Raw genomic sequence first — 16,711 nt, forward strand, 5'->3', positions numbered from 1 at the left:
AGTTTTTAAAGTGTTCATCCAATGTAAATGGACTTTATTAAAAGTAAAGAGTTTATTGAATAAACAAGAGCTTGCTATCAAACGTTCATTAAAGGTCAAAACAGTTTAGTTTAGAGTTTAAAGAAGATAAATCGTTTTATTAACGTAAAACTTAATAAAAAATAAAGTTTCTGTACTGAATTCACTGAGTATCAACCAGCAGCTGCTCTGCTGTCCGTCTGATCAGCTGATCAGCAGGGTATTGGTTATCGATCGGGGACTTTGGCTCATTGAACACATCAGGATGGTTACTGCAGGTGGGAACAGAACGGCTGGATGTAAATGGTATGCAACCTCCAGTGACAGCTGTTTGTGTTGTTGCTGTAACGATGAATTGATTCATTGATCTACAGAAAAGTAATTGATTACAGCTTGGATAAAAAGTGGATCATCTTGATCATTTATCCAGTAAAATCAGTTTCTCAAATGTGATTATTTACTGATGCTCCATCTGTTCACTGTTGGTTCAAACAAAATCACCAACGTGAAAGCTTCCCTTTATACTCCTGTCATTTGAGACTGGAATATTTCACACAATTTGACATTTTGTCAGAAATGATGAGTTGATCAGCCAAAAAAATACAACTGATAAATAATGTGGATGATGAATCAGTAACAATAGTAATTACTAATTTGTGGGGATGTTTACAACAGATTTTCTTGTCAAAGAAGATTATTTTTCATACCAGGTTGTTGTGATTATATAGCTTGATCGTGTACATCTTAAAAGTTTGACAATAGAAGCAGCAGCATAACTGATCGGAATTCAGTTTTAAAGTCCGTGTTGAACAGTTAATTCATTTCTCTCTCTCTCTCTACCAGAGCGTCTGTACTTCGCCACGTTGCGCAGTAAACCTAAAAGCACAGCCAACACTCACTACTTCTGCACCGACGACGAGTTCGTCTACGAAAAGTAAGTTTATCACGATGTTAATCTGCTTCACTGCTCTCTGGGTTTTTCAGGAGCCAGTCTGCAGGGTTATTAAGGTGTTTTTACTTGGAGAAGATGCTGCAGATGTTCTTTGTGATTCATTTCAGTGCATATTTTCAGAGCTAGGTAGAGTACAAATACCATTCCTGAGGTTTTAGTAAATAACTCTGCTGAGAGCAAAACCATTTATTAAAAAGCCGTTTTTTTTCAGTTTACAAAATAAAACACACCTCTTTCTGTGTCTGAACACGAGTCACTTAATAAAATACTGAATAAAATGAACAAAATGATGATATAAATCAGGTACTGTCTGATCAAACAGTCACTGTCTCACATTTTCCATCTCGGCTACAGACACAGTTCATTCAGACACTACAGAGTGTTTATAGTCAGACTGTAGTCAGGGACTGATCAGGCTTTTCCCCAAAACACTGCAGGGCAAGCACTCACTGAGGTGAGGTGAGTTTAGGAAAAGAAAAGAATATTTGTTTTTCAAAACTATCGGAACAAATATCAGGTGAAACTGAAGAAGTCCACCCTGAACCCCCTTCTCGGTTTTAACTCTGTTACAGCGGAGTCACCACGTCTCCTATGAAAAAACACTCAATATAATTAAACAATGAGAGTGTTTAGGTTGTATGTCCACAAGTTTTCACCACACAGTAAATCTGTGTATGTGAATGTACAGAGCAGAATTTAAGAACCATTCTGATGAGCTATTGTGAGAGTGTAAAACAAAGAATGTAATACCAATGGATTATGACTCTCCTTTTTCTTATTTTTATTAATAATAATGTTCTGAGTTTTTAAACTAAAGCTCCCATCATGCACTGGAGGATGTAAACACAAAGTATAATGTTACCATGGAGTCAGTGAGTTATCTGTGAGCTACAACTGAACCCTGTTTTTCTGACATACGGGTTTTATTTAGGTGAATTTTAGAGCTGAAACAATTAGTTGATTAGTCAAGTGACAGGAAATGAATGTGCAACAATTTTGATAATTGATTGTTTTATTTCATCTATCAGCAAAACCTCCTCTGATTCCCCTGTGTCAGTGTCTCCGGTGTGTCAGAGTTTCAGTTTTTCTCATTTTTCTGTCACAGTAACTGAATATATTTTTGGTTTTGGACAAAACAAGACACTTGAAGACGTCCCAGTGGATGTTTAGACACTGAGACTGTTGTTTTAACATTTTATAGACTGAACAATTGAACACTTGTTATAAAAATAATCAAGAAATGAATCAATGTTAATGTAATAATTAGTTACAGACTTGGTGAATTTACAATTTCTGAAAAGTCGTGTTCCATTACAGTTCTTGTTTGCACTGGAAACATGTAAACAGAAAATGATCAGATGGATTACTGTCGATACTGAAGAACACTGAATTATCTCCTTTTTTAAAAATGTTTAACTGTCAGAAGTTATAAAGAGTGGTTTGTCTCTAACAGACACATCCAGAAAGCAAATTACCCAGACAACAGCTGAGGTTTGTTTTTGACATCTCACAGAATCAAATTTAACTACAACAGAGATTTTGAAGTTTCTTTTTATTTAAGTTAATGATGAAACTTGTAATCAAATTGCAGCTCTTGTAATGTGAAAATTTCAGCCTTTAAAATTACAATTTTTGTAATTAAAATGTTAGTCCTGGACTCTGATTTTAATCCCAGAGTTTAGTGTTAGTCCTGGCTTAAACCAGTAAAATGGTCCTGGGCTTTGTGTGGTTCAGGTTGGTCCAGAGCTCAGAGAGGGAAGTGTAAAGAGTTTTTGAAGAAGAGGAAATATTTTTGGAATTGAAGTTGAGACTTTCACTCGCTGCCGCTTGTCATCACTTTCCATGTCAGCACACAGATTACCCTTTAGTGTACATCCAGCTACACACAGAGTGATTTAAACTCTCTGTTTGTCTCCAGTTTCTATGCAGACTTCGGTCCTCTGAACCTGGCCATGTTGTACCGATACTGCTGCAAACTCAACAAGAAGTTGAAGGTGAGTTTCTGCTGCGGCTGACTTTCCCTCGACAAGTATGTCCAGAATGCAACAGGGCAGATGCAGCGTTACGTAACATCACATTCAGACCGTCACACACATCTCAACAGGTTCAGCAGTGCAGAGCGGTAGGGGTTGGTCTCAGAGGATGTTACTCTGTAGCAGCCTGGTGTCATTAACGTGATTTAATAGAGGTAAACACAGTGAACAGGGTGTGGAATGTCACTGAGCTCTGGCTGTGGGGTTTATCATCATGTGTCCTGCTGCCTTCAGATACTACAGGGATTTAATGAACTGAAGAAGAAACTTTTCATACACTATAAACAGCTGTGGACAGCTGATACTGTCAGACTGATTCACAAATGTTCCTGCTTTAAGCGTGTTAAATGGTGATTTTTGATGCAGACTTCAATACATCTACTGGCTGAGGAGTGTTTAAATTAAATGATTAAATTTCCACCAACAACTTTGCTTCATTTGAAGGAACCTCCCACCTGTACGCTCCACACCAAACCACCTCACAGCCAAGCAAAGCCGGCTTCAAGCTCGGGAAAATACCAAACTGTCAGAGCTGCCAGAGCTGGTCGTTTGAGCAGCCGCACTGAAGCTTCATTCGGTCGCTGTGAAGCTGTGTGATGCAGGTTGTCAGGCTGAATATTGTGTATATAGCGTATGTTGTGTATAAGGCCTCAGGTCGGTTGTTGTGGTGTGTCAGCTCCTTCAGACTATAAGACATGCTGTGTTTTCTGTTGTGGGATGTTTGTTGCTGTGGTGACAACATTCCTCTGGTCGACTCTGGTCATTTGTCATGACAACTGGCCAACTGGACGGTTTGGATTTACACCCTCTGATCAGTCTCATAGACGCTGTGGTCAGTCAGTGAAATGAAGAAAACTAAGAAACAGTTGCAGGTCATGAGCTGGATCATCTTCACCTGGTTTAACGCTGAACCTGAAACTACCAGACACCATACTATTTTTTTTGCAGGTTTACACACTGTAGTGTACTCATAATAGAAAAATGCTAATGTGTAATGAAAAAAGTCAAATGTGTAGCTGTGTCTCAAATCCAAACTACATACCAATTATGTGCAGTATTAATTTTTTACTAATCTGTTTTAGCAGTTAATATACAAAATATTAACATACATATATCACCGTTTCTGACGTTGGATGTGAATCAAACATGGAGTTAAACTTCACAGCGAGTGAAGTGATTTTTTTTTTTTTTTTAAAGATTTAATATTTAAGTTTTTGTTTCCTTTTTCGCTTGGTTTTATTGTTTTCCTGCTGTAGCAGCTCCTGCATTTGATTACTGCATTGCATTGTAGGAGAATCCATCAGCAGCAAACTCAGAAATCAGGAGATTGTAGTCTGATTACTTTTTGCTGGGAGTAAACTTTATTTTGTCACTTTTCCAGAGTGAAAACAGCAGCCGAAAAATGTGCCTAGAATTAATATGAAGCCTGGAACAGGGACATGGTGTTTTTGATTGACACTGTTTTCCCATGTTGCATTGCACAAGCAAAACAGAGAAGCTGCTCTAAGCCTGAAAATATAAAAAAAATTAAATGTGATCAACAAAACAAAAAATAAAATTTTTCTGCTAATTACCAAGTTGAATGGGCAGTGACATTTAAAGTTGCTATGTGATCTCCATACAACAGCTCAAGTATTATATAATTTCCTGTTAGTATAAAATTGTGAAGTATGTTGTTTTTTTTGGTGCGTTCACATCACATCGTTTAAACTTGAGTTACGAGGAGCTGAGTGTGAAAAACCTCCGACTTGTAATTCAGAGCGGGAGATATGAGTTTCTGGGGACAACGATATCTCCCACATGTTGAAAAGAACCACAGACATGTCAACAATCCAACATTATAAATCCAGCATTAACACCGACTCAAGGGCGGTCCAGCCACATACTGGGTTTTGAACTAATCTGGTTTGAGTGTTTGTGTGCGTTTCTTATTGTGTGTGTGCGTGTGTGTGTGTGTGTGTGTGTGTATGTATTGTGTATTGTCTGTGTGTGTATGTTTGTCTATTGTGTGTGTGATCATGGCAAAATGTGGTCCTGAAGACACCTACTGTAGCAGGAACTAACGCAGAGGAGGTTTGAGGACTTTGGCAGGTGTCTGTCTGGGGACAGATTTTGCGAGTCGCAGTCACCAGACTTCACACGTTTGTCGTTGAGATCAAAATGAAGGCTGAGTTCAAAGATGGGTGTGGTCCAACCCATTAGTACTGAGTACTCATGTAATATTGGAGTATTGACTACTGAGTACACACGTAATGATGTAGCGAGGACTACTGAGGACTCATGGGTCTGAACGTCAACATGCTCACGGGCGTCGCAGCTGCTGTGATGGTCTCTAGTTTATTAATCTGCTGATTATTTTCTCAGTCGTTTGGTCGAAAACAAAGTCATTTTTTGACCCGACTTGACTTTTTAGATCACGCAGCTGAATTGGATTAGTCTAAATACAGTTGTTTTATACAGTGGACATATTTTTCTATCTGAATTTGTGAACCTTAAAACTTGAAATGAGCTTATTTAACTGTTATAGAGGGGAGTGGAAGCCGCATGAATTCCGATGGATGATGTATACGTAAAGCATCCAGCAGTGATTACATTTCACTAATCACATCGCTGCTGCCTTGCTTTGCTTCCATAAGACTGAAGAAACAGTGGATGTCTGTTGTTATTTTGAATGTTGTACACACCGCACGATGAATGAGACGGATGTGTCACCAGTTAGTTACTAATGAGAAAATAATGACAGATGATGGTTTAACAGTTGACTGTGAGCATCTGCAGCTCAACGTCCGTTTCACGCTTCATCCGGTCAGACTGTTTTTAACCTGTCATTTATTTTTTGCTTCAACAGATTAATCAAATTATCATTACATGTCATAAAATAGTGCTAAATATCCGCTCCAGTTTCTTGTTCAGATGTGTCATTTTGTCCAACACCCAAAAAGATTCAGTTACTGTGATAGAAAACAGAGGAAAACAGAATATTGTTGGTGGTTTTGATTTGCTGACATTGTTGATTGACTAGTTGACTAGTTGTCTAATCCTTGCAGCTCTAACAGTGCTCATGCTGTGTTTTCTTCTTCTTCTCTGCAGTCCTTCACTTTGACCAGGAAACGAATCGTTCACTACACCAGCTTCGACCAGAGAAAGAGGTCCAACGCTGCGGTGCTGATCGGAGGATACGCTGTGAGTACATCACTTCCTCTTCCCGTTGGAATAATAATATACTGGGCTTCTGTTGATAAAGCAGAAGTTTTCAGAATGCAAAGGGCCTCCCCAGGGGGCGCAGGAGAGTGTGGGAGTTAGTTATTGTAGTTTGTCAGCAGTTGGAGCAGCTGCAGTGTCACAGAGGATGGTGGAGGAGACGAAGATCCTGTCTCTTAAGATAAAGCCCTTAGAGGCACACTGATGTCATTTTCATCAGAAATAAATCCTATCTGAGTCAGATCTGAACGAACAGAGACATGAAACACATGTCTCATATGATTCATTGTGAGGTCCACTTCCTGAGGACATCATGATCTCTGATGTCCCTCCAAAATAAACCTCCAGAAATCCACTTAGAAACCAGAGGAAAAAGAGGCTGCAGAACTTCATTCAGAATCTTCCTGTTTTTAAGTTTCCTTCAGTATCACAGTGACCCAGCGACAGTTGTCTGTACGTCCACGGCTACACTGCAACAGGAGCTGATCACAGCTGATTCAGCAGCTTTTAATGGGACAGTTTGACTGAATAGAAACAAATACAGGCTAAAAATACAGCTGACTCACTGAATCCATGGCAACATCATACTGTCTGTTTACATCCCTCGAAGCATTATGGGAACTGTAGTTCAAAAACTTCTAGCATGATGATCTTCCTTCGATTAGGTTAAAGAGTAACGACAGGAGTTACAAAATTCATTAAGATTATGATTTTCACGTTGCATTGTGAAAGGGCTCGGCGATAGAAGGATCTCAGTAGTTTTCAAGGAAAAATTCCCACAATAACGACGATAAACTGATGAGTAAATTATGATAAATGTATCTATTCTTTATTTGGGTCAGCGCTCATCTGCACACCCCTGTCAGGCTACAGCAGCAGGGTTACCTAGCTGATGTATGTATGTATGTATGGCCGAAACAAAGGAAAATATCTGTGGTGAAGAGAGGTCACACAACCTCTGTCATTTGGAAATGGCTCAGATCTCTAAAGCTGGATACACCAGAGCGATACCTTTTTGTAAAATATGCTGAGACCTGTGTCGACAAAGACGAACCACAGCAAAACTTTTCCACGATGTGAAAAGGTGACGTTACCGTCCCACTGAGTAAAAAGAAGGACAGAGTCAGACTGCAGCACCAACAACGTCTGTAGCAATGTTAGTTCAAACCCCACCAGCAGTCACCCCTGTCTGACTTCACTGTCAGGAACCAGACCAGTCGATGTCACATTTTTCTGATTTATACATTTTAATTATTGACTATTATGTGGCACATAAAAGTAAATACAGCTGAGAGTAGCAGTGTGCTGTAGCCAACATGTGCAGCAGAACGTGTTGATCTGTGTACTGTAGTGTTTATGTAGAGGCTTGTTGCTTATGTCGGCTGCTGAGGGAAGAGAATTACTGAATCAAAAATAAATGATATTTTAGGACCATAAGAAACTTTTATTTGATTTATTTAGGATTCAGTCCTAAACTTGACTGTGTCCTCGCCTTGAACTTCAAATTAAAAGCTCCCTGTGGAGTTTTCTTAAACAAGTTGTGTTAAATTCAGTATTGCTTATCAGAACCCATTAATGGTGTGTAGATTATTTTCGATCAATGAGAAAAGAAAAAGTGCTAATATTTTTGGCCTTATGTGCCAGCCCCACCATCAGTATTTTGACGTTTTGATGTTACTGAGACTCAGACAGTCGACACGGTTCTTCAGACGTTCATGTTTGTTATCTCGTGTTGTACCGTAACTGACATACTGACAGTATGAAGGTAAGTCAGTGTGCCGTTTATCTGTGTGTGATGTTCGCTGCAGTCTAAATATAGATCTGTACAGATAGAACAGATTGACCTGATCAGGTAGACCTGATATGTTACTGACACACGTGTGTGTGTGTGTGTGTGTTGAATAATGGATGTAAAGAAAACTGAAGCTGGAAATTTACTCTGCAGTAATGTTCATCCACCAACAAAATGAAGACATGAAAACTGAGACTTACCAGCAGTTTGTCATTACAGTCATTACATAGTGTAGCTATGCAGCAGGTATTCTGAATGTCATGTCAATTTAATGTTACAGTATTCAGCAGCAATGTCAAGTATATGCACTAATGCAATATTTCAAGTGTGGGCTAAATAATCTGTCTCAAGAAAACAAGCCAAGTTTAGCTCTAAATGTCTTTTCTGGTATGACTGGTATGAAAAATGAACCCTAGTGGTCAACACCAACACACATCTTTTCATTTCATCTGACTCTTTCTCTGTCTCTGTGTTTCAGGTGATCTACCTGAAGAAAACTCCAGAGGAAGCCTACAGAGCTCTGATCTCTGGTTCAAATGCCTCATACATGCCCTTCAGGTCAGTCTGTCCACTGCTGCAGGAATACTACAGATATACTGCAGTGCTACTACAGTACTAAGTCTTGAGTTGACCTCTAACCCTGTGAGGAAACGGTAACCGATCTTCTGTTCCGAGTCTTTAGTGCTGCGAACCAGCAGAGTACAGACCAATATCAAACCCATGGGTGGAAAAGGTCTGGCAGCTCAGAGTTGAGTAGCTGTGATGCACAGTGACATTTGAAAAGCACAAGTTCAACAGTGCATAGAGCTGGGCCGTCATTTCCAACAGAGAGAGGGGCTGTTGTCCCTCAGGGACAGAGACGTTTCCTCCAGATAGGCTGACCTCCACAACATGCATCCAATGCGACTCTGGCACTGATAAGAGTTAGAAGTTATGACAGCAATAATTTTCCATCAGAGAAGAAATATTTTTGCGTTTCTGTTTCTACCTTAGTAAAAATCTCAAGCACAGCAAACACATCAGAGAAGATGAAAATACCTGACAGCAGATCGACAGCAGCTGAAAACATTAGGAATAAAGTTAGTTTGAAGGTTCAGTTTGTTGTTTCTAAGGCACAACCTGAGAGAAGAAAGAAGGCTGTGTGTGTGGTTGTGTGTGTGTGTGTGTGTGTGTGTGTGTGTGTGTGTGTGTGTGTGTGTGTGTGTGTGTGTGGAGGATAAAGGGCTTTTTGTTGTCACCCCAAACACACACACACTGAGTGGTTATATAACAGCAGAGTGTTGTTGGGTGGAGGAGGACTGTTCTTCTGTCAGTGTGATGAGGAGCTCTGAAATCTGCAGGCTGCTGATGGATTAAACATGCGAAGACACACCCCCTCCAGTGAGGCGTTCACTGACTGTCTGAGAGCAGAATGAAACACTGGTACTGTTCATTTTACAGTAAATGGCCTGAATATTTGCCTACTGTCATCGTTCAAACAGCTGCATGGCCTTTTAAATTGAGTTAAATACCGACACAGCTGTTCTGCTATCACTGAGGGTTGTTAGGACTTTGAGATGTCAGTTATTAACAGACTGTGGCTAAATCTTCACATTCTATACTGTGCAATGAATTGTCACACAGAAAAAGCCTGTAGAGAAAATGTTGATTTGCGGTTGTGCTGACAGAAGGTAAACACACTTTAGTTGTTCTCCACCTCGGTAAAGGTTTGGTTTGATGTAAACACTGTTATCAGCTAATATCTGTGAGAAGCAGCTCACTGCAGGTGTGTGTTTACTGTCATCCTCAGGCGCTTTGCAACAGGGAAAAAGTTCAACTGCAGTCTAGAGCTGCAAAGATTAGTCATTTAGTCCATTGTTGGAAATTAATTGGAAACTATTTTGATAATTGATTAGCTGTTTAATTTTGTTTAAAGCAAAAATACCCAAAACGCATTTGTCCCAGCTTTTCAGATGTGAGGATTATTTATCAATGATGATAGTGACAATAATTGTTAGTTGCAGCCCTGCGGATGAAGATTAACCTGAACTTTTTAATCCGTAAACTGGCTCATCGCTTTCATTTATTTAAATGTAATTTAATATATGGTCTCTGGGATAAGACTCCCCCTCCCTCCGTGATGTAGTGGAATCTATGACTGATGAGATGAATGATATCAGCTCAGTGAGAGTCTGACACTATTGTGATAATGAAGTTGAAGATTCACACACTGAATATAGACTAAATCCCCATCTGCAAGCAATGTAGCAGTGCCCCTTTGTTGTGAGATGCTCATAGATAATGTTACAGCGCTGCCTGTCGTAATTGGCTTAATACAGCTTTAACAGTAAAGTAAGGTTATTTAGAATCTTAACCTTAGGTCACCTCAGTTTCTGTGTGGTGCACCTGAAGGAGTCTCTTAGGGTTTGTGGTTTCCTTCCCGGTGGTTTTGTCGGTGCTTCTCTCCTGACAGTAAGTTACCACACGCTCACTTTTTTTCTCGGTGCCGTTATATTTGAAGTGGGTCCAAATGGCAACGCATTTTATTACCGTCCTGTTCTCTTCCCTTCACTGTGTGTTATCTGATCATAGCTCGGTCCAGTCTAACGCTGGTGGCGGTGCGTTCATGGGTTCGCTGCTGCTGTGCAGAATCACCGGACAGATGATTGGAGCACGCAGGAAGAGAAATGAACAACGCAACCAATAAAAGAAGGACATATAAATGATGTCAATGTTTATGTAATTTAGTCTCCTCTTTTTTCATCAACAGGAATATAGAGTTTATGTTTTAAACTACATTTTAGTGTCGTCTTTTTTAGTCAACGCTATTGTATGTTGATAAAGTCACAGTGTTTAATGGTGTCGTGCTGTCTTGTCATCGTCTCGTCTCACTCATGGAAAGAAAGGACATTGACAAACATATTTAGTCATAGTTTTCAATAATGAAATTAACACTAATTCAGAAAGACCTGTGATATCAGCCTTCAGCTCCTCCTGTCATTGGTCAGTGGTGATGATGTCACAGACAGGTGCAGCACTCCAGCTCTGTGTTACAAACCAGAAACCGGTCCAGGTTTTGATGTAGAGCTGCAGTTAAACATAAGGCCCTTTCCCAACACAGAGGACACCAAGTTTAGACTTGTGTTTTTACACTTCAACAAACCTGTACCTGACTGTACCTGACCTTACCATGCTGTACCAGTCTGTACTAGTCTGTCCCTGGCTGTGCCTGTCTCTACCTGACTGTGCCTGTCAATAATCTGAGCTCAAAGCTCCACTAACAGTCTTTTACATCAGAAGAAACAACCTCATTGATGCAGTCAAAAGATCCAGCTGTTATCAAATCATCATCTAGATTGAAAGATAGATTTAACACAGACCCCACTGCCTCTGTTCATTTTCTCTTATATCCTGTTTATTTATGGATTTTTATTAACATGAGTTGATATGTGTCACTATGCAGAGTCCAAAGCTCCACAGAGCAGCTCCGATGTTAAACTGTCCTATAAAACATGAAGCTTCACTTAATACTCTGTACACTCCGTTGTGATGGTTACTGACTAAATTGAAAAATACAAGTGGGTCTCTCAGTAACTAAGGATGTGTCCTCGCACAGACGTCCATTCCTTCTGAGTGTTGAAATGTGGTGATGAGTATTGATTACCTATAGGATATGATCATTTCTGTTCTACAACCTTTACTGTGTCTTTTTTTTGAACAGAGAATTTAAACATTTAGATTTTTTTAAAAACACTTTACTTATAGAGATTTTTTCATTTATCAGACAAAACATTCACACAAGCCATTATCTCATGGTATAAATATGTACAAATATAAGAAATACCAGAACAATACACAAAACAAAGGCAACAACAACATCCGGAACAGACAGATCACAAAAAAACAAAACCAGAAAAAGAACAGAAACAAAAAACATGTGCATCACAGTGTATTTAAGCATAAATGGGACAGACCTGTTGTGGTGTGTGTCCGTAGTTCCAAGCCAGGTAAGCTTTTCACATAGTTTATTAATGGGCCCCAGGTTTTGTAAAATCTCTTAATGGAGCCGTTGAGGGTACATCCGATTTTTTTTTTTTTTACATGTTTGATCCATTGTTTGTGCGATGAAGGGGTTACATCCTTCCATTTAAACAGAACTGAGCGTCTAGCTAATAGAGGGGAAAGGCAACGGACTTTCTGTATGACAGTAGGGAGAATAGAATCAAGTCAAACTGAGAGTACACCAAAAAATAGCAATTGTAGGAGTGGGTATAATATTACAGCCATAAGCCTTAGAAATGGTGCCCAAAAAGGATGACCAGAAAGGGGCAAGTTTTGGGCAGAGCCACTGCATGTGGTAGACGGTTGCTGGCATCTGTTTGCACCTGTCACATATAGGACTTAGTTTTGGGAATATCCTTGCAAGTTAGAATTGTATTAAGGCATGTCTTTAGCATATAGAAGAGCCATGCCCCATTCCTCATCTGACAGCGGGATGCTCTAGATTATTTTCCCATTGTACTCGAATATGCGAGAGAGAGGGATTATATCTACCCGTGAGCCGAGTGTCATCGAGACTCTACCCTTATTGAGCAAGTTAACAAGGAATCCAGGCAAGATAATGGGGGGTAATTGGAAAATTAGCAAATTTTTCACATGCAAATTCCTTGATGTGCAAGTACCAGAACAAATGAATACTAGTCAGTCCGAATTTTTTGGATAATTGTACAAAACTGGAAAAAGTGTTAATGTACCGGTCCCGGTGCCACATATACACTTGTCATACAAAAGCTGGAGGCCTTCGTCTAATAAAGATGGTTGGAGAAGGTGATTGTGTACTATAGGGGAGTGAATAGAATTGTTCTCAATACTCACAATGTGTAGTGAGAGGGTTACAATTGTGTTTCCATAAATATTATTAACTAGTGGTGGCACAGGAGCGCAGAGCAAAGCAGGGAGCAGGGGCCGCACCATTCCAGTCCTTTAACCACAGGGAGATGGCATTAAAATTTGAAGCCTAGTAATATGAGCACAGGATTGGAAGGGAGAGCCCACCTGGCTACTCTGGTCTCTCCATAAATTCTTTCCCCTGGCGTGTTGATTTATTATCCCAAATAAAGGAAGAGATCCTCTGGTTGAATGATTGTGGTATGAAAACAGGTATGGCTTGGAACAAATATAGAAACGAAGGTACGACGCTCATCTTTACAGAGTTTATTCTCCCAGTAAGAGATAACGGTAAAATAGACCATCGTTTGACGTCCTCTTTGCACTGTTCTAGAGGAGTAGTAAAATTTGGAGATTTTTACCCCCAGCTATGTAAAGGATTCAACAACCGCTTCGATTTTGAGTCATCATCCCAGGGACAACGGCCTAAATCAGTATATTGTTGTTGTCGAGGGACAGGAAGTATTTAGGAAAACAGCTGCACAAGTTCAAGGTTGTTACTGCGAAAATAGACTAAAACATGAAATAATTATTATTCAGACGTCTCTTGGTCCAGAGGCAAATGTTCAGAGGCCCGATACCGGCCCACTTCCCAGAGTTTGGGAATCAGTGGTTCAGTGTTGATGTGTGCTTAACGTCTGCTGCTGATCCTGGACCTGCTGCTGATGACAGTCAGAGAGCTGTAACTGTCAGCTGCAGCTCCTCTTCTGTGAGAGCTCAGAAAACAACTGTATTTCATGATGACTGGTTTACGTCTGCAGACAGAAGCATTCAATAATAATAAACTTTATTTATATGCCACTTCTCAAAACAGTCACAAATTGCTTTACATGGGAAAATCGAAATAAAAAATAATACAGAAATAAAATAGTTAGGCCACGAACAGTGGAGAAAAGGAAACTGAATAAAAAATAAAGGAAACAAATAAAGCACATCAGAACTAAAGTAAATCGAACAGGAGACATCAGTGAGGCTTGTTAAAAGTTTTAAGACGCGATGAAGACGTGTTGGTCTCGTGGTCTGTAGCCCCCGGTCATCAATAATCATCAGTAATAATCAATAATCACTCAGCTGGTTTTTACTCATTGTCTCTGTCTCTGTCTCCGTCTCCCTGACTGTCTCTCTCTGTCTCTGTCTCTCTCTCTCTCTGTCTCTCTCTCTCTCTGTCTCTCTGTGTCTCTCTGTCTCTGTCTCTGTGTCTCTCTCTCTCTGTGTCTCTCTGTCTTCTGTCTCTGTCTCTCTCTCTGTGTCTCTCTTCTGTCTCTCTCTCTTCTCCTGTCTCTGTCTCTCTGTGTCTCTGTCTATGTCTCTGTTCTTCTGTGTGTGTCTCTCTGTCTCTTGTGTCAGTGTCTCTGTCTCTTGTGTCACTGTCTCTGTCACTGTCTCTCTCTCTGTGTCTGTCTCTCTCTCTCGTGTCACTGTCTCTCTTCTGTCTGTCTCTCTCTCTCGTGTCACTGTCTCTCTGTGTCTGTGTCTCCCTCTTGTGTCTCTGTCTCTTCTGTCTGCATCTCTCTTTCTATGTCTCCGTGTGTCTGTGTCTCTCTGTCTCTGTGTCTGTTTCTGTCTTGTGTCTCTGTCTCTGCTTCTGTCTCTGTCTCTTGTGTCTGTGTCTCTCTCGTCTCTCTCTTGTGTCTGCATTTCTCCTTCTATCTCTCTCTGTGTCTGCCTCTGTCTCTTGTGTCTTTCTCTCTGTCTCTCTGTCTCTTGTGTCAGTGTCTCTGTCTCTTGTGTCACTGTCTCTGTCACTGTCTCTCTGTGCCTGTCTCTCTCTCTCTCGTGTCCGTGTCTCTGTGTCTGTCTCTGTCCTTCTGCCTGTGTCTCTCTGGTGTCTCTTTCTCTTGTGTCACTGTCTCTCTGAGCCTGTCTCTCTCTCTCGTGTCACTGTCTCTCTGTGTCTGTCTCTGTCCTTCTGCCTGTGTATCTCTGTTGTCTCTGTCTCTTGTGTCACTGTCTCTCTGTGCCTGTCTCTCTGGTGTCTATGTCTCTTGTGTCACTGTCTCTGTCACTGTCTCTCTGTGCCTGTCTCTCTCTCTCTGGTGTCCGTGTCTCTGTGTCTGTCTCTCTCCTTCTGCCTGTGTCTCTCTGTTGTCCCTTTCTCTTGTGCCACTGTCTCTGTCACTGTCTCTCTGTGCCTGTCTCTCTCTCTCTGGTGTCCGTTTCTCTGTGTCTGTCTCTCTCCTTCTGCCTGTGTCTCTCTTGTGTCACTGTCTCTGTCACTGTCTCTCTGTGCCTGTCTCTCTCTCTCGTGTCTCGGTCTCTCTGTGTCTGTCTCTGACTCTCTGTCTCTCTGTCTCTTTACAGGGACGCTTCCTTTGGAAACTGCAGCTACAACCTCACACTGCTGGACTGTCTGCAGGGCATCAGGAAGGTGAGTTCAGTGTTTCTCTGCTCTGATTGGCTGCATGGATGACATCTTCACCCTGAGATAATGAAGTCACTCACACTTCACTGTGTCACCCGTGTGACCTCCCGCACGGATTTAGTGGGAGAGATTAAATGAAGACATTTGGTTGGAGGGGACATGCTTATATTAACATTAGTAATAATAATCTTTATTTTATAGCATGTTTACAAAAACAGAGGGTTACAGAGTTGTTAACAGAAAAAGGGGCTAACAGACAATGAATCTAGGATGAATATAAAGTATCTGGGCATCTGGAGGGAAAAGAAGGCTGGGACTAAATGTACATATGAGTCTGTAACTGAGATTTAATAACAGAATTGGCTGGTCTAACATGACATGGTCTATTTTATCTTATTTTCTTGATTGATAGATTGTTTTGTCTATAAGATTTCACAATACAGTGAAAAGTCTTCAGATGTCTTGATTTGTCCAACCAACAGTCCAAACCCAAAAATATTCAATTTACTTTAATATTGGACAAAGAAAGGCATCAAATCCTCACATTTCAGAAACTGGAACCTGCTCTTTTTTTCACTTTTTGCCTAAAAAAATACCTAGGACGATCAATTATGAAAATAGCTGCAGTGGTTGTTGTCAGTTCTTGAAAATAGTTTTCATATTCTTGAGTTAAATTTGTTTACAGTCTGAGCTGTTTGTGTGTTTCAGGCTCTGCAGCACGGCTTCTTCGACTTTGAAACCTTTGACGTGGACGAGTACGAACACTATGAGGTAAAAACCAATCCCAGGACCAGTAACAACACCGAGCTCAGTGCTAATCAGCTACTGTGACACCTGTAGAGAGTGAAACCAGCACTAGTCAGTGTTCCTCCTGAACACTGCAGAGCTACAGAGTCTTAAATTATTTAGGTAGAAGAAGAAAAACCTTTTGACGTGTCAGCAGGTCATCTCAGCTTTTCACAAGCTTTTATTAGATCTCACAACTGAACTAAACAGAAAATGTTCAACAAAAACTAGCACAACAAATTTGGAAACGTTCACCAAACTCAGTGCAAATTTTCACGAAATTGAGATGATCAAATAACACAAAAGCAAGATGTAAGAAAATAACATAGGAAATGATTAATCCCAAATCAGACAAAAAAGACAGAAGAAAGCAGAGGACATTATATTTGAGAGAAGATAAAATGTTTGTGAAACAATTAAAATATGAAACAGCTTGTAAAGAATCTAAAAGTTAGTCCAGTTAACTCTCAGTGTAGATTCGGGCTCTTTGCTCCGCAGCAGGAAACAGAAAAGACATGTTCACTGCTGAATGAGATGTTGCGAATGAGGTTCAGAAAATTAGACTGCAGCTGATCTTCCATTTAACGTCAGTCTGACCTGGGTGCTGCTGTTTTAATCATGGAAGAACACCCCTGGTTCTG

The 16,711-nt window shown here is 40.4% G+C and overlaps 1 protein-coding gene across 5 annotated transcripts in view; it reads left to right on the plus strand.

Annotated features, from left to right (window-relative positions):
• cdc14ab (cell division cycle 14Ab) overlaps positions 1-16,711 on the plus strand; it is a 36,055-nt gene that overhangs the window by 549 nt on the left and 18,795 nt on the right. For all 5 annotated transcript variants that reach the window (XM_040128507.1, XM_040128506.1, XM_040128505.1 and 2 more), the window contains exons 2-7: positions 862-952; positions 2,889-2,964; positions 6,094-6,186; positions 8,475-8,554; positions 15,224-15,290; positions 15,993-16,055. In XM_040128507.1, the coding sequence (XP_039984441.1) occupies positions 862-952; positions 2,889-2,964; positions 6,094-6,186; positions 8,475-8,554; positions 15,224-15,290; positions 15,993-16,055 (470 nt within the window). The remainder of the gene's footprint in view (positions 1-861; positions 953-2,888; positions 2,965-6,093; positions 6,187-8,474; positions 8,555-15,223; positions 15,291-15,992; positions 16,056-16,711) is intronic.

This window comes from Xiphias gladius, chromosome 6 (assembly GCF_016859285.1).
Source record: "Xiphias gladius isolate SHS-SW01 ecotype Sanya breed wild chromosome 6, ASM1685928v1, whole genome shotgun sequence".
NCBI classification, from domain to species: Eukaryota; Metazoa; Chordata; class Actinopteri; order Istiophoriformes; family Xiphiidae; genus Xiphias; species Xiphias gladius.